The sequence below is a fragment of the Salmo salar genome, chromosome 05 (assembly GCF_965601325.2).
Source record: "Salmo salar chromosome 05, fSalSal1, whole genome shotgun sequence".
Lineage (NCBI taxonomy): Eukaryota > Metazoa > Chordata > Actinopteri > Salmoniformes > Salmonidae > Salmo > Salmo salar.
This window is the reverse complement of record NC_138295.1, coordinates 57290652-57309926: the sequence shown is the minus strand read 5'-3', so window position 1 is coordinate 57309926 and position 19275 is coordinate 57290652. Positions and strand designations below refer to the sequence as shown.

Genomic DNA, 19275 nt, shown 5'->3' with positions numbered 1-19275 from the left:
CAATGTTTCAGATTGGCTTTGAGATACATAAAGGGAGAGATCTAAAGCTCCCTCCCTGACCCTCTAAATTACCCTACATACCTACACCAGCCTACATTTAGCGCATTCTGAAAGTATTCAGGCCTCTTGAATTTTTCCACATTTTGTTACATTACAGCCTCATTCTAAAATGGATCCCACAGACTCGTCTTCTGTAGGAGACAGGAGAATGACAACATATTATTACATCAGAAGAACATAACCTACATCAGAAGCATATCATCTTACTAACCTACATCAGGTCATAACTTAGTCTATACTATGCTGTATAAGCACATGTACAGTGCATTCGGTAAATATTAAGACTTGACTTTTTTTTCACATTTTGTTACATTACAGCCTTAATCTAAAATATATTAAATCGTTTTTCCCCCCTCAATCTACACACAATGCCCCATAATGACAAAGCAAAAAAAGGTTCTTTGAAATTTGAGCCAATGTATGAATACAATAAAAAGGAAATATCAAATGTACATACAGTACCAGTCAAAGGTTTGGACACACCTACTCATTCCAGTGTTGTTTTTCTTTCTTTTTACTATTTTCTACATTGTAGAATAATAGTGAAGACATCAAAACTATGAAATAACACGTATGGAATCATGTTGTAACCAAAAAAGTGTTAAACAAATGAAAATATATTTTATATTTGAGATTCTTCAAATAAGCCACCCTTTGCCTTGACAGCATTGCACACTCCTGGCATTCTCTCAACCATATTCATGAGAATTCCCCTGGAATCCATTTCAATTAACAGCTGTGCCTTGTTAATAAGTTAATTTGTGGAATTTCTTTCCTTTTTAATGCGTTTGAGACAAGCAGTTGTGTTGTGACAAGGTAGGGGTGGTATACAGAACACAGCCCTATTTGGTAAAAGACCAAGTCCATATTATGGCAAGAACAGCTCAAATAAGCAGAGAAACGACAGTCCATCATTATTTTAAGACAGGAAGGTCAGTCAATACAGAAAATTTCAAGAACTTTGAAAGTTTCTTCAAGTGCATTCACAAAATCCATCAAGCGCTATGATGAAACTGGCTCTCATGAGGACCGCCACAAGAAAGGAAGACCCAGAGTTACCTCTGCTGCAGAGGATAAGTTCATTCGAGTTACCAGCCTCAGAAATTGCAGCCAAAATAAAGCTTTCACAAGTAACAGACATCTCAAAATCAACTGTTCAGAGGAGACTGTGTGAATCAGGCCTTCATGGTCGAATTGCTGCAAAGAAACCACTACCAAAGGACACCAATAAGAAGAAGAGACTTGCTTGGGCCAAGAAACACGAGCAATGGACATTAGACCAGTGGATATGTGTCCTTTGGCTTGATGAGTCCAAATGTTAGATTTTTGGTTCCAACCGGCATGTCTTTGTGAGACGCAGAGTAGGGGATCTCCGCATGTGTGGTTCCCACCATGAAGCATGGAGGAGGTGGTGTGATGGTGTGGGGGTGCTTTGCTGGTGACACTGTCACTGATTTATTTAGAATTCAAGGCACACTTAACCAGCATGAGGTCATGACCACCAGATCCCCCCCTTTCCCACCACAGTTTTATGATGGTCGTAAATACCTGCAGGAAAACTCTCTCTCCCACTCTTTCAGAAATAGAAGTTAAATCCCTTTGTTACTCAAGAGAGAGACGTTGCATTACAGTAACATCAAAAGGTTGAATAATGAAACAATATTTCTGTAATCCAAAGAGTTGGAAGGGTCCGTTGGTACTTAAAGAACAATCACATCGAATTCATTACTAATTTGTGATGTAACTAAGGACAGTAGAATAACATAACTATCTTTGAATGTGTATATCTCCCAGTGATCAGATTCACATCTAGATGTTGTGGTACTTATATGATTAAATAAGAAACTATTTGTGAGAAGATGTAATGTGATGTTAGTCTTCTAAATTAATTGTTTTTCATATGAAGTTTTAAGCAGTCAGTGACCACACACAAACATTATGACAAAAAGAGGGTTTGCGCTTAGCTGGTCAATCATTTGTTTTTCTACAGGACAATGACCCAAAACACACCTCCAGGCTGTGTAAGAGCTATTTGACCAAGGAGAGTGATTGAGTGCTGCATCAGATGACCTGGCCTCCACAATCACCCGACCTCAACCCATTTGAGATGGTTTGTGATGAGTTGGACCACAGAGTGAAGGAAAAGCAGCCAACAAGTGCACAGCATATGTGGGAACTCCTTCAAGACTGTTGGAAACGCATTCCTCATGAAGCTGGTTGAGAGAATGCAAAGAGTGTGCAAAGCTGTTATCAAGGCAAAGGGTGGCTACTTTGAAGAATCTAAAATATATTTAGATTTGTTTAACACTTCTTTGGTTACTACATGATTCCATGTGTTATTTCATAGTTTTGATGTCTTCACTATTATTCCACAATGTAGAAAATAGTGAAAATAAAGAAAAACCCTTGAATGAGTAGGTGTGTCCAAACTTTTGGATTGGTACTGTAAGTATTCAGACTCTTTACTCCATACTTTGTTGAAGCACCTTGTTTCTCATGGTCTGAGAGTCTTTAGGCAAACTCTAAGCGGGCCTTCATGTGCCTTTTACTGAAAAGTGGCTTCCGTCTGGCCACTCTACCATAAAGGCCAGATAGGTGGAGTGCTGCAGAGATGGTTGTCCTTCTTGAAGGTTCTCCCATCTCCACAGAGGAACTCTGGAGCTCTGTCAGAGTGACCATTGGGTTCTTGGTCACTTCCCTGACCATGGCCCTTCACCCCTAATTTCTCAGTTTGGCCAGGCGGCCAGCTCTAGGAAGAGTTTTGGTGGTTCCAAACTTCTTCCATTTAAGAATGATGGAGGCCACTGTGTTCTTGGAGTCCTTCAATGCTGCAGAAATGTTTTGGTACCCTTCCCCAGATCTGTACCTTGACACAATCCTGTCTCAGAGCTCTACGGACAATTCCTTCAACCTCTTGACTTGGTTTTTGCTCTGACATGCACTGTCAACTGTGGGACCTTATATAGAAAGGTCTGTGCCTTTCCAAATCATGTTCAATCAATTGAATTTACCACAGGTGGACTCCAATGAAGTTGTAGAAACATCTCAAGGATGATCAATGGAAACAAGATGCACCTGAGCTCAATTCCGGGTCTCATAGCAAAGGGTCTGAATACTTATGTAAATAAGGTATTTCTGTTTTTGATTTGTGCAAACAAATCTAAAAACCTGTTTTCACTTTGTCATTATGGGTTGTGTGTGTAGATTGGTCAGGATTTTTATTTACTTAATCCATTTTAGAATAAGTCTAAAGTAAAAAAAAAAAGTGGAAAAAGTCAAGGGGTCTGAATACTTTCCGAATGCACTATAGCACATTCTCAGAATTAGCTGTCCAGACAGAGTCTATTGGATCCATACTCCATCCAATGACACATAGTGGTAATAGGAGTCTCTCAGAGGGCCACAATCTATGACCGGAGTTCCTATTGGACTAAATCACACTATTTACCTCTGTGTTGACCTCTAAAAAAATGTGTGTTGGTCAGGACTGGCGTTGTGTGCAGGCCTTAGAGGACAGTGCCCGCCCAACTGTACCCCATTGCCCTCTTCATTGACTATAGCTCAGCCACCACCATAGTACCCGCCAAGCTCATCATTAAGCTCAGGGTCCTGGGTCTGAACCCCGCCCTCTACAACTGGGTACTGGACTTCCTGACGGGCCGCCCCCCAGGGGGTGAAGGTAGGACACAACACCTCCACTTTGCTGATCCTCAACACTATGGCCCCACAAGGGTGCGTGCTCAGCCCCCTCCTGTACTCCCTGTTCACCCAAGACTGCATGGCCACGCATACCTCAAACTCAATCATCAAGTTTGCAAACAACAGTTGTAGGCCTGAATACCAACAATGATGAGACATCCTACAGGGAGGTGGTGAGGACCCTGGCGGAGTGGTGCCAGGAAAATAACCTCTCTCCCAACGTCAACAAAACGGAGCTGATCGTGGACTTCAGGAAACAGCAGAGAGAACACGCCCCTATCCACATCGACGGGACCGTAGTGGAGAAGGTGAGAAGCTTCAAGTTCCTCTGCATACACATCACCAACGATCTGAAATGGTCCATCCACACAAACAGCATGCTGAAGAAGCCGCAACAGCGTCTCTTCAACCTCAGGAAGCTGAAGAAATTCGGCTTGGCCCTTAAGACCCTCACAAACTTTTACAGACGCACAATTGAGAGCATCCTGTCGGGCTGTATCACCGCCTGGTACGGCAAAAAATAGGACCATGTGCCGCTGGCCATGTCACCTTTCTCATTGTTTAATTTGTATATTAAAACAATATTTCTACCAGCACACCCAACCAAAGAAATGGTCCAGCTCATCTGGCATTTGGGGCGGCAGCGTAACCTAGTGGTTAGAGTGTTGGACTAGTAACCGAAAGGTTGCAAGTTCGAATCCCCGAGCCGACAAGGTACAAATCTGTCGTTCTGCCCCTGAACAAGGCAGTTGACCCACTGTTCCTAGGGCGTCATTGAAAGTAAGAATTTGTTCTTAACTGACTTGCCTAGTTAAATAAAGTTACATAAAAAAATAAAAATTCTTTGCCAGATGGCCAATCTGCCGGAATTGCCAGATATTCCTATTTTACAGAAGAATTAATGAATTAAAGCTTAAAAGTGGTCAGCAACTTTTTTCATGTGGAGTGACAATTTACATGACCATTTCTACCAATCTGCATGCCAGTTAGGACCTCTGATTTTCATGTGCGCATTTTCGTCGAACAGAAAATATGCTGATGATAATAAATATCCATTATAAATCACATTGGCTACACCAATGGCAGTTGGTTCAGGTTCTTTCACTTGCATGTACCTCTCTCTACTCCACCAGTCTGCTTTTATTCTAGCCCATCTGTCTTCAGCTCTTGCTAGTGAAGATGAAACATTTTATAAACTATTCTGGGCCCTCAGAGATTCCCGCACCGGTGAGCTTCAGACATACGGCTTTATTTGTGCAAGGAAGAAGAAGTGTTCAGGTATTTTATGATGTTTCCGCAGAATATATAGTCTCAGAGCATTACATTTTCCACTTTTACCCTGAGGCTCGGTGGTTAGGGGAGAGTGCTGGAAAGATTGTACCCTATGGGGGCATAGTCATGGTAGCCAAAATAATGGCCCAAAGCATGATGATGGGATGTTAATTTCTTAACGAATTCAAATCAAAATGTATGTCACATGCGCCGAATACAACATGTGTAGACCTTACCATGAAATGCTTACTTAACTCTATTAACTCTATTTTCTTAAAACTTCATTGTTGGTTAAGAAAATATTTACTAAAAAAGAAAGAAATGTAAGTCAAAAAAGAACAATAATGAGGCTAAATACAGAGGGTACCGGTACCGAGTCAATGTACTGGGGTACAGGTTAGTCGATGTAATTTGTACATGTAGGTAGGGGTAAAGTGACTATGGATAGATAATAAACAGTGAGTAGCAGCAGGGTAAAAACAAAGGGGGGAGGGGGTGTCAATGCAAATAGTCGAGATGGCTAATTGCTTAATTGTTCAGCGGTCTTATGTCTTGGGGGTAGAAGCTGTTAAAGAGCCTTTTGGACCTAGACTTGGCGCTCCGGTACCGCTTGCCGTGCGGTAGCAGAGAGAACAGTCTGACTTCGGTGACTGTAGTCTTTGACAATTTTTTGGGCCTTTCTCTGACACCGCCTAGTATAGAGGTCCTGGATGGCAGGAAGCTTGGCCCCAGTGATGTACTGGGCCGTACGCACTACCCTCTGTAGCGCATTGCGGTCAGATGCCGAGCAGTTGCCATACCAGGCGGTGATGCAACCGGTCAGGATGCTCTTGATGGTGCAGCTGTAGAACTTTGAGGATCTTTTCAGTCTCCTGAGGGGCCCTCGTGCCCTCTTCATGAGTTTCTTGGTGTGTTTGGACCATGATAGTTTGTTGGGGATGTGGACACCAAGGAACTTGAACCTTTTCCCCTCCTTTTCCTGTAGTCCATCTGCTTTCAACCCTTACGAAAAAAGATTGCAGTCAGAGTGCAGAATAACTGCAGGATGCTGCAAATACGGCATCCAAAAGAAGTTTTTTTTATGTAGTAATTTTGCAGTGTAACTGAAGTTCAACTGCAGTTATTCTGCAATTATTGCTTTGAAAATACCACAGTTGACTGCCGTTTCAAAACGGCAACCTTTTTTTGTAAGGGAATATAATTTGTATCCCTTATTTACTATACATTATTTTATCCTACTTCCTTTAGTCCTTTGACTGACAGGAAATCAATATGTTTAACAAGGTCAGTACTGTTGAGCAATTGGGCTTGTTGTGAAAAAGCTCTACACGGCAGTGCTTATGAGAAATCATGGATAGTGGCTACAAAACGTGTTCTAAGACTTGTTTCATGGATAAAAAAAAAACGAATTTTAAATAGATGAGATGTGTCTAAGAGGGGAATTGAGTTAACCTTGTTGTTTTACACTGTGTCAGTGCTTCTTTAAGCCATACTTAATTAAAGTTATGCAGATGAAGACTCAAACTATCTAGTGAAGTAGACAGTCTAGACTTTTCATTAAATAAGAACAGTGTCTTCAAACCCCCTCTTTCGCTCTCTCTTTCTCTGACAATCCTTTTCTCCCTAAAAATGGTTGTGTTTGGAGATATTTAACAGCCACCTCATTCTTTTTTAGAATATGCCCTTAACTTGTGGCTGTTAAATATGTGGTCTCTAAATGACAACAACCCATGCACTAGATCACCTCTCTGTCCTTCCATGCTCTCTCTGTCTTCTCTCCCTCCTTGTCTGTCACATTGACTCTAGCCAGGTCTAGCACAGCTTTGGCCTTGTTAGTCGCAACACAAAATCCGATCCTGTAGGTTCATGCTCTACAACATTCGCAGAGTACGACCCTGCCTCACACAGGAAGCGGCGCAGGTCCTAATCCAGGCACTTGTCATCTCCCGTCTGGATTACTGCAACTCGCTGTTGGCTAGGCTCCCTGCCTGTGCCATTAAACCCCTACAACTCATCCAGAACGCCGCAGCCCGTCTGGTGTTCAACCTTCCCAAGTTCTCTCACGTCACCCCGCTCCTCCGCTCTCTCCACTGGCTTCCAGTTGAAGCTCGCATCCGCTACAAGACCATGGTGATTGCCTACGGAGCTGTGAAGGGAACGGCACCTCCATACCTTCAGGCTCTGATCAGGCCCTACACCCAAACAAGGGCACTGCGTTCATCCACCTCTGGCCTGCTGGCCCCCCTACCTCTGAGGAAGCACAGTTCCCGCTCAGCCCAGTCAAAACTGTTCACTGCTCTGGCACCCCAATGGTGGAACAAGCTCGCTCACAACGCCAGGACAGCGGAGTCAATCACCACCTTCCGGAGACACCTGAAACCCCACCTCTTTAAGGAATACCTAGGATAGGATAAAGTAATCCTTCTAACCCCCCCCCCCTAAAAGATTTAGATGCACTATTGTAAAGTGGTTGTTCCACTGCATATCATAAGGTGAATGCACCAATTTGTAAGTCGCTCTGGATAAGAGCGTCTGCTAAATGACTTAAATGTAAATGTAAATGTAAAATACTTTTTAAAAACGTGTACCCAACTTTGTTCTAGGTGAGATATTCACTGGGCAGCGACAATCAATGGAGGGAAAGGGAGGAAATTGAGCAGCGTGAATGAATCGTCAGTGTTGAGAGGATGGACTCAGTGTAGTGGCTGGGCTGGCTGCCGCATTATCATCCCACTCCTGAGAGTTGGTGGGAAATTCATTAATTAATTAATAAATACTGACTGACTGGTATATTTTAAATCCCTCACTTCTCTCAGACTCAACGCTCCATGATCTACTATTCCTCTCAGTGCTTATTAAGACCATAATCAGCTCTAGAAAACGATTTAGTTTACCTTTATTTAACCAGGCATGTCAATTAATAATTGCTTTCGTATTTACAATGACGGCCTGGCAAGAGGCCTTATGATAGCAGGTACCACCTGCTATCATATGTTTCGAAGCAGAAATTCTGGTGCATCAAGCATCTCAGAGTAGGAGTGCTAATCTAGAACGAGGTCTGCCCTATCCATGCAATCTTGTGTTCTAAAAGGCTAAACTGATCCTAAATAAGAACTCCGACTCAGACTTTTAATACATGCATCCCCTGGACTCATTACTAGTCTTAATGTATTCAGTCATTATACCAAACAGTGGTATATTTAATCCCATTCCTTTTCTAGGGGAGTCGACCATTCTCAAAGGGTTTTCTATGCTCCTGCTGGGACGCAGACCTGCTACCTGACATTCTAAAGTGCTAGTTCCTGAACAACCCATCTCCTGCTGCAGCTAAGTCTCAAGCTCTGTGTAAATCCACCATATGTGCATGAATGAATGAACAAGTACACACAGACACAGAGAGACACACCAGATAACGTAAAAATACAGAGACAGGTAATCCAAATAGCAACAAAATGATGAGTAAAAAAAATAGGTTAAACTGCAACTTACCCTCAGTCGGCTGTAGTGGTAGTCAGTCCCATTCCCTCCAAACAGAGAATTGCAACATACAGCATACAGTATGAAAATGTATGCACTCACTATACTGTAGGTCGCTCTGAATAAGCAGAAAATGGAAAATGACAGAGTGAATCAGTCAGTCACCACTCAGTCTGCTTCTGAGCCTGCTAACCCTCTCCTGTCAGAGCTCACACCTCAACCTCTATAACATGCAACACACTCACTCCCTCTACTCCTCAATGAGTGTTCCAGCAGAAAAATCCCTTCCTCTCGCCACCTCTCTCTGGTTTTCACTCTGTACTTTCCTCCAAGTGATTTAGCAGTACCCTCCCTCTCCCTCTTCCCCCCTCCCTCATTAGCCGTTCCTCAGATCAGATCCAGTTAGCAGTGTGTGTGTGTGTGTGTGTGTGTTCAGAAGAAAAAAACAGACCGATGAAAACAAATGAACTGCGTGGGTAAAAAGATCTCTAAAGCGCTCCAATTGGGCAACAAATTAAAATCATCCATATACGTTTGGCAGCGCTCGCAATGAGCAGAAGCAACAGAGGAGATCATCAGAGAGAAATGAGACGGGGAAGACAATTCGAAGGGGAAAACATATATGCTTCATCATCAATGCATAAACGGGGATAGCAATGGATGAGGGCAGGCATTATGAAATAGGCAGTTTTATCTAACTCACTTGAAAACGCAGTGAGAGTAAGAATCATATCTCATAATTATAAAAGATAGTTCAGTGAAGTTGGCTAGTGCCCAAGTACTGAATGAAGCCTATCCGCTCAGTTTGTTTTTCATGGTACAAACAGACACTCCTTCGGCCAATGAGTAATTTATTTTGGCCCCTCAAAGTTTTTTGTCAAAGAGGACTGCAAAATCAGCAGGAATTCAGCTAAAAATAATGTTTATTTAGGAAATCTGTTCCCAAGTATTCCCACAAATAAAAAGATAGACATACAGGATGTGAACTCCGAGTTGGGCATCTCCGGCGCGGCCCACGCTTGGATTGCGTCCTACCTGACAGGTCGCTCCTACCAGGTGGCGTGGCGAGAATCTGTCTCCGCACCATGCGCTCTCACCACTGGTGTCCCCCAGGGTTCTGTTCTAGGCCCTCTCCTATTCTCGCTATACACCAAGTCACTTGGCTCTGTCATATCCTCACATGGTCTCTCCTATCATTGCTATGCAGACGACACACAATTAATCTTCTCCTTTCCCCCTTCTGATAACCAGGCGGCGAATCGCATCTCTGCATGTCTGTCAGACATATCAGTGTGGATGACGGATCACCAGCTCAAGCTGAACCTCGGCAAGACGGAGCTGCTCTTCCTCCCGGGGAAGGACTGCCCGTTCCATGATCTCGCCATCACGGTTGACAACTCCCTTGTGTCCTCCTCCCAGAGTGCTAAGAACCTTGGCGTGATCCTGGACAACACCCTGTCGTTCTCCACTAACATCAAGGCGGTGACCCGATCCTGTAGGTTCATGCTCTACAACATTCGCAGAGTACGACACTGCCTCACACAGGAAGCGGCGCAGGTCCTAATCCAGGCACTTGTCATCTCCCGTCTGGATTACTGCAACTCGCTGTTGGCTGGGCTCCCTGCCTGTGCCATTAAACCCCTACAACTCATCCAGAACGCCGCAGCCCGTCTGGTGTTCAACCTTCCCAAGTTCTCTCACGTCACCCCGCTCCTCCGCTCTCTCCACTGGCTTCCAGTTGAAGCTCGCATCCGCTACAAGACCATGGTGATTGCCTACGGAGCTGTGAAGAGAACGGCACCTCCATACCTTCAGGCTCTGATCAGGCCCTACACCCAAACATGGGCACTGCGTTCATCCACCTCTGGCCTGCTGGCCCCCCTACCTCTGAGGAAGCACAGTTCCCGCTCAGCCCAGTCAAAACTGTTCGCTGCTCTGGCACCCCAATGGTGGAACAAGCTCCCTCACGACGCCAGGACAGCGGAGTCAATCACCACCTTCCGGAGACACCTGAAACCCCACCTCTTTAAGGAATACCTAGGATAGGATAAAGTAATCCTTCTAACCCCCCCCCTTAAAAAGATTTAGATGCACTATTGTAAAGTGGTTGTTCCACTGGATATCATAAGGTGAATGCACCAATTTGTAAGTCGCTCTGGATAAGAGCGTCTGCTAAATGACTTAAATGTAAATGTAAATGATCGTGTCTCAATGGAATCAAGGTATGAAATTATGACTTCATTATGACTTCATTATGACTTCATTTATTTTTGTGCTTACTTGGTCAATTTGCAGTGTACAAATTATTATAATTATGTTGCAGGCCCGAGTTCATCAGCTCTGACAAAAATCAGTCCGCAGCTGAATCTAGTTGCCCACCCCTGCCTCCGAAGTTAAGATAAGACAGCACACTATCTGGAAAGGTTATTAAACCATCTCCAATGAAGCAGACCTTTAAGCCTCTCTGTGTATATCAAATCAAAATCCCCTTCATCCAATTGCAGTATCTCAGTAAACGACTCACTCAAAATGATCATAACTGCTGGTTTGTTCCATGCACATAGCTCTCACCAATGTCCCTCACTGGGAGCATAATGTGATCTACACAGTATAGCTGAGCCCCAATTCTTCACCGTTCTTCCAAAGTGTGCACACACTTCCTCTCATGGATTTTACAATGGTGTAAACTCCTTCCAGCCAATGCTTACACCATTCCTATGCTTTAAAAAGGGTGGAGAATCGGGACATAGCCAATGAGAAAGCAAGCTTAGAAACTGTGAATAAGGTACCTCAGGTGGGCCAGACAATGGTTCAGTCTACACAATGACAACTTGAGGAAGTAGAGCTGGATAAAAATATTGTGTGAGAACTTTGATACACACAACTCACTAACAGGAATACTTGATTAAGGTATGATACTCAAAGTACATCAGAATGTAGCCATATAGCTATAAAATGTCAATATTTGACTAATAAATTGCCTATCAGACTAAAGAAAAACAGTATAGACAACACTATAAAGTGAAAAGGGCCTTACTTTGCACAATTCTAAACTCTTAGATCTACTGGTCTCTCGATTTCAAGGACATGCCAAATATGTTAAAGGAACATGAGACCATAAAATGAATAAAAGCTTTTGAAACGTCTATGAATCCATCTGGGGCTCCAAATGGAATTAAGTATACACTCCTAAAAGGCTTGTGAAAAATATTATAAATGCATTTCAACTTTAACAATGTTGTGTCAGGTAATGAATGTCTAAAACTGTATGCATTCATCTCACACCACTGACATATTTCTTCCCCCCCCCCAAAAAAAATATATATATTCAAAAAAATCATCGTAGAGAATTCAAACATTTTATCATAATTTCTCTTCTCCCTCTTGCTCTTCTTCCATTACCCTAATCCCCTTGACTGGAGAGGGAAACATGGGGAGAACTGAATTACGGGGGATGATAGAGAATGGAGGGATGAAAACAGAATATGAATAGAGGAAAGAAGGATGGGTTCCATTCAAATCAGCTTAAATCTGTCTAGTTGATCAATAAAAACACGCAGGGTGTGCAATTCATTAAAAAATCCATTATTTTAATTTATCAAATATTTATTTTGGGGGGAAGAATCTGAAAGCAAAGCTAAGATACTGTAATAAACAAGTCGAATCTAGACGGGAAAAAAAAGGATGATGAACACACATCAGATACTTCCAAAAATAACCAAGCAAAAACAGGACTTATTGGATCCTCACACTTTTGCACACAATAGTCTCTGTGTACTATTCAAACAGCATACAACATGAATAAAACAAAAGTACACGTAATTCTACAGCACTCATGCTACAAATTACACTACAATCCCATGTATTTGGCCAAAGTGGACTTGCTGAAAAATAAAATAATAAGATGAGAAATACCAACCAATCCTTGAAGCCCATTTCATATTCCTACCTAATAAGGACAAAGGCCTTATTTTCTATTCATATTTCGTGGTCGTTGACATCGAGTGTCAGTGACCTTAAATAACTAACAAAACACCTTTACGTCTGTAAACGGCACCCTATTCCCTATGTAGTGCACTACTATTGACCAGGGCCTATAGGTCTCTTTATAGACAATAGGGTGCCATTCCGGCTACACCTAGGACTCTTTATGTTTCTCCTAACACCAATACACCCCCCTCTATCAAAGCCAGTGGCTTTTCAGGACATGAGTGATAACTGAAGTTTCCACATAGACCCTGAGGTAGTGGAGGTAAAGCAGAGAAATGTAGTTTTAAAAGCCCTAAAAGAGAGACCGATAGGGGAGTTATTTTTGTGCACCGGTAATGATCTGTCTGTGAAGATATGCCATCTCTGGTAAGGAAACCATTTCATCCAGCTCTCTGGATGGCCTCAGGTAAAGTTAAGGCATTTGTACCAAAATGGCACGGGCTTGGTTTCATTTACCTGAGGATCGGAGAAGAGCTAGTCTCTATGGCTTCAATGTAGATCTCTCCTACCCTTTGGACAGGTACAATACTGTTGTGTGTGTGTTAGTGTGTGTGAGCACGTTAGCAAATGCAAGTCTCAAGGGACAACAGTGTAGGGCTGATATGGCAGCATCTTCTGTCGATCGTTGATGGCAAAAATCCATGTGGGTTTGACAAAGCTTAAATTACCATTCTCCATCAGTGCCTGTGGCAGAGAGAGAGAGAGAGAGAGAAAGCGAGAGAGTGAGAGGAAAATATGTCAGGAGGTGGGAATCTGTTTAATAATAAAGGGCTACAGAGACTGAACCCTTTGAGCGCATGAGGGTTCGCCAGCCAATATTTAAAATGGTACACCAAATAGGTCAACAACATATATATTTCAATAGCTCGTGACTTGGCAGAAGCACTTTCCATTGCAAATGAGCTGGCTTGGAACACAGATGTCCGTGTAACCGACCTACATCAAAAGGCAACTAACCACGCATGTCCAATATCAAATCAAACATCAGTGATGCACGAAAAAGGCCCTGAGGTAGGTAAACAGCACATCAAAAGGCACTGAGGTAGGTAAACAGCACATCAAAAGTATTCCTAAAATTATCCATGTCCTAGAATCCGTCCTTTTTGGGATATTTAAAAAATATATAAATAATACTTAGGCCGTACAAAGTTGAATTACTGTTTAACGGTTGCCACGCCTCACTTTTCTCCACACCCTGAAAAAAATATATATAATAATAATAATCAGATGTTCTATTTTTTGGCCAATATACACGGCTCTTTGTTTATAATGCACTGTCCGCTCTGCCTTGAGGCTTTCCCAAGTTGATGCCCAAGAGACCGAACAGCCTCAGATCACACGTTCAGACCATGTTCCAGCCTCGGATTGGAGAGCGAAACACACACACTGGCACCTGCAGGCGACGTGCAGATGTTTAATTTCTTTCTCATGCCGTCATGGCTGAAGCCAGCGCAAATTCCTACTATTTATGTGTCCAGGTTAAACATGGGACGTCCCTCATTATAAACAAACAGTCGGTTGAATTCATGAATTCTTGTAACAAAAATAAATAGGCTTTAACGAAACACGGCTTGTAACAAAAAAAAAAAAATTAGCAGTAAGCTTTAGTTGTCTTTTTGCACTGAGTCAATTCCTCACGCTGCTGTTTCCAACGTCTTATCATCAACTCATTAAGACCAAGCTCCCGTGCAGCAGCTCTATTTCCTTTTCCAACAGCCAGATCAATCGCCTTCAACTTGAAAGCTGCATCATATGCATTTCTCCGTGTCTTTGCCATGATGAGGGCGACAAAATTACTACCGTAATCAGAATGATGGGAAGTTTGATAGCGCTCGATTTAATCTAAACAGTAAACAAAAAAGTTGTTTGACCTTAACCCGTTCGGCAATTTCATTGGTCTAATGAAAGCTTCATGCCGCCAAAAAACTGAGCACGTCACAGAATGTGTTTTTTTTTTTTGTTGTTTTAATGTAAAGCGGGAAAAATCCATATATTAGCCGCGACATTGTTTAAGCCGCGAGGCTCAAAGCGTGGGAAAAAAGTTGCGGCTTATAGTCCGGAATTTACGGTAGATTAATGAACTGATAATACATTCATACATTACTTTGTTTTCAATCATTTTGGAAAATGATAGAATATTGCATTCTTTCATACATCCGATGTGAATAATGTTAATGTTAATTTGTGTATTAATAATAATAATCTGAAAATCTGTCAAATTGAATATTTCGCCTATTGTTCATGTCCATATAGCCTAGGACAGTGTGGTAAAGTACTGTTATTCCTTACCCACCTAATGATTATTATTTTATTTTTTTCCACTCGCTCGCCTCACTTTTCTGGGGGGAAAATACGTTAAAACAGTGAATCAATTTTGGCTGGCCTCATCTAGGAAAAATGTACTACTTATTTCACTTAAGATGATCATGTGATAGCTAGAGTGGCAATGTTATTTCATTCCAAGCCTTTCAAAGGGGAAAATACCATTATCCATTTCTCTGTCTCTTTTTGGGAGCAGACTATGAATTGAGCATTTTACATAGATGACTAGCATTCTAACTCCCTGGAGTCGTTACCTTTTTACAAAGAGATGAGACCTTTATAAGTGTGTGTGTGTTACACAAATCATGTTCGTGGTGTGTGAGTGTGCGCCTGCCTGCTTGTGTATCGCACTCTCATATTTGTGTGTGTTTAACATCAAGAGGTCTTTCGAAGGAAACAAAAGGGAGGTCACACTCACGTCTTCAAAGGAGTCGTGCCATCCCTCGCTGGTAACGACAAACTGGACCTTTTCACTCATGTAGTCCTCCACCTCCCTGAAGAGAGAGGGAGAGGAACAAAGACAGAGAGCGAGAGATATGGGGAAGGGGAAGAGGAAGAAGAGAGTGAGAAAGCTACCCGTCTCGCTGGAGATCCCAAACACTGTTACAGTGCCTTGCGAAAGTATTCGGCCCCCTTGAACTTTTCGATCTTTTGCCACATTTCAGGCTTCAAACATAAAGATATAAAACTGTAATTTTTTGTGAAGAATCAACAACAAGTGGGACACAATTATGAAGTGGAACGAAATTTATTGGATATTTCAAACTTTTTTAACAAATAAAAAACTGAAAAATTGGCCGTGCAAAATTATTCAGCCCCTTTACTTTCAGTGCAGCAAACGCTCTCCAGAAGTTCAGTGAGGATCTCTGAATGATCCAATGTTGACCTAAATGACTAATGATGATAAATAGAATCCACCTGTGTGTAATCAAGTCTCCGTATAAATGCACCTGCTCTGTGATAGTCTCAGAGGTCCGTTTAAAGCACAGAGAGCATCATGAAGAACAAGGAACACACCAGGCAGGTCCGAGATACTGTTGTGGAGAAGTTTAAAGCCGGATTTGGATACAAAAAGATTTCCCAAGCTTTAAACATCCCAAGGAGCACTGTGCAAGCGATAATATTGAAATGGAAGGCGTATCAGACCACTGCAAATCTACGAAGACCCGGCCGTCCCTCTAAACTTTCAGCTCATACAAGGAGAAGACTGATCAGAGATGCAGCCAAGAGGCCCATGATCACTCTGGATGAACTGCAGAGATCTACAGCTGAGGTGGGAGACTCTGTCCATAGGACAACAATCAGTCGTATACTGCACAAATCTGGCCTTTATGGAAGAGTGGCAAGAAGAAAGCCATTTCTTAAAGATATCCATAAAAAGTGTTGTTTAAAGCTCATCACCCTGAACACACCATCCCCACTGTCAAACATGGTGGTGGCAGCATCATGGTTTGGGCCTGCTTTTCTTCAGCAGGGGCAGGGAAGATGGATGGAGCCAAATACAGGACCATTCTGGAAGAAAACCTGATGGAGTCTGCAAAAGACCTGAGACTGGGACGGAGATTTGTCTTCCAACAAGACAATGATCCAAAACATAAAGCAAAATCTACAATGGAATGGTTCACAAATAAACATATCCAGGTGTTAGAATGGCCAAGTCAAAGTCCAGACCTGAATCCAATCGAGAATCTGTGGAAAGAACTGAAAACTGCTGTTCACAAACGCTCTCCATCCAACCTCACTGAGCTCGAGCTGTTTTGCAAGGAGGAATGGGCAAAAATGTCAGTCTCTCGATGTGCAAAACTGATAGAGACATACCCCAAGCGACTTACAGCTGTAATCGCAGCAAAAGGTGGCGTTACAAAGTATTAACTTAAGGGGCTGAATAATTTTGCACGCCCAATTTTTCAGTTTTTTATTTGTTAAAAAAGTTTGAAATATCCAATAAATTTCGTTCCACTTCATGATTGTGTCCCACTTGTTGTTGATTCTTCACAAAAAAATACAGTTTTATATCTTTATGTTTGAAGCCTGAAATGTGGCAAAAGGTCGAAAAGTTCCAGGGGGCCGAATACTTTCGCAAGGCACTGTATATAAAGGTACAATGACACACAATCCCTCATCCGCTGATCACTTGTATTACCTCAAAAAGTACTAGTAAAGTACTACTGTTACAGGAAAATTTGCCCTACTCTCATTCTGTAGTCAGTCTCTCTTTCTTCTCCCTACCCGTTGAAGGCGATGATGTACCGCAGGAGTAGGCGCCTGTCATTGTTGGGGAACTTGCCGTAGAGGAAGAATCGTTTTCCAGTTAGGAAATCTAAAGGGTAGTAAGAAAATGATAGCTCCACATGAGAGAAAGACTCCCTGCATAGCATTACAGTAATCATCATTGTTCATCACTGATGGGAAAAAGATAAGAAATTGTGTGCAATTTGACAACTTAACGTTTGTGAGCGTCGTGAAAAACAGCATGGCTTACAGAAAAGTACTTTATTGATGTTGAATAACATGAACAATTAGCAAGAACAAACTGACACACACAGCCAGCACAGACTATACAGAGAGGCAGACAAGGACAGACAGACAGACAGACAGACAGACAGACAGACAGACAGACAGACAGACAGACAGACAGACAGACAGACAGACAGACAGACAGACAGACAGACAGACAGACAGACAGAGACAGACAGAGACAGACCTGGTAACTCAGGGATGGGCTTGTCCTCCTCAGCCTCAGCGTCAGTGTTCTCGTCCGTCGACCCCCCAAAAGGGTCCTCCTCCTTCACTCCTTTTGTCTCCTTCTCTCCTTCCTTCTGCCGACTCGCGCTCTCCACCCTGCCGACGAGAGAGAGAAAAGTTGTTTATGAAATGGGGGTTATGAAACTACTGATTGATGCTCTGCTGGTGTCCTTGAATGAAGAGACACGACATCTGTTCATTCTGTTGTGATGCCGCACAACAAATACAACTGACAGAACCAGACATTTCTGCCCACATACAAAAGAAACACCCACGCTCTCTTCAGAATACTGAAAGAACTTGAGCGCGAGGGGAATGTTTGATGCAAGACCATTTCAGTATGGCGGAGTTTAAGACTTGTATTGATGCTCTACAACAAAAATCTTTTCCACCAACAAGCTCGGCAATTCATTTACATTCACGACGACAGCGCAATCCGACAACTAATGAATCAAAATGAGAACAATCTCTCTCCGTCGATCTCTCTCCAACCTACCTACACCCGCCTTAAACAGATGGAAAAATATATATTTGGCGAGTTGGCAAACCCAGTAAAATAACAAAACGTGTAATTATAACCATGATGAGCAACAAGAGGATCAAGGTATCATGGTCCCAGACCTTTGTGCTGTCTTGCCAACTCCTATGGTCATTGGGCAACTCCTATGGTCATTGGGCAACTCCTATGGTCATTGGGCAACTCCTATGGTCATTGGGCAACTCCTATGGTCATTGGGCAACTCCTATGGTCATTGGGCAACTCCTATGGTCATTGGGCAACTCATATGGTCATTGGGCAACTCATATGGTCATTGGGCAACTCCGACAGCACAGAGATCTGAAACCAGGCTAGGGCAGAGGCACTGTCAACCCAGAGGTCCTGCAGTAGGACATGGCTTCGACCCCCGCTACAGTCAAATATGAACACTATCCCATTCATGTTCATTGGTGATGTTCGTTACCTCTTCAGCTCGTCCTCCGTGTCCATGCCAGACTCATCTTCTGTGGGAGAATAACAACATTTTATTACATCAGAAGAACATAACCTACATCAGAAGCATACCATCTTACTAACCTACATCAGAAGCATACCATCTTACTAACCTACATCGGGTCATAACTTAAGTCTATACTATGCTGTAGAAACGTATGTAAGTGCTTCACCCATACCTCTAAGCTTTGCTCTTCCAAAATAAAAAGCCTTGTACTTAGGCCCTAGTTAAAGGCTAGGTTTCCTTAATACTGTTAATATGTATTTTCCAACCAGTGCAGATGAAGGAGACAAGGAAAATATGCTACTTCTAGACTATTGAGATCCACCCAGTCGCGATTCATTCGTCTTCCCTCTTTCCAGGTATGTGATGCGTTAGTAAAGACGTTCTCGACACACTAATGCGCCCGGACCACTTACTCCTGGCCTCGCATTACCATAGAAATTAGAATCATGCACAAGTCTCTCGGCAGCGATTGCTCTACGCAAGTGCTTCTTTCGCTCCCCTTGTCCTCTCGACACGCATCCCTCTCTTCCTGTCCTTTTAATGGCGGTGTTGTCAATCCGTCCATCCCGCCACGCAATTCATTAAAGCAGTCTTTTCCCAACTTCTCTTCCTCTGTCCATTTCACCCTCTTTCATGTCCATCCTCTTCAGTCTTAGTGGTGTTAGTATTTCTTTCTTCCTCGGCTAGCTACTTGAGCAAATGTATTTAGCCC

At 42.7% G+C, this 19275-nt stretch overlaps 1 protein-coding gene across 1 annotated transcript in view; it reads right to left on the bottom strand.

Annotated features, from left to right (window-relative positions):
- Positions 1-12077: 12077 nt before the first annotated feature.
- Positions 12078-19275, bottom strand: part of LOC106605164 (DNA repair protein XRCC1) — a 36093-nt gene continuing 28895 nt past the window's right edge. The window contains exons 13-17 of the mRNA XM_014200540.3: positions 18528-18567; positions 17525-17661; positions 17050-17140; positions 15239-15314; positions 12078-13182 (exon numbers count right to left, since the gene is read on the bottom strand). Of these exons, the coding sequence (XP_014056015.1) occupies positions 13075-13182; positions 15239-15314; positions 17050-17140; positions 17525-17661; positions 18528-18567 (452 nt within the window). The 3' untranslated portion in view covers positions 12078-13074. The remainder of the gene's footprint in view (positions 13183-15238; positions 15315-17049; positions 17141-17524; positions 17662-18527; positions 18568-19275) is intronic.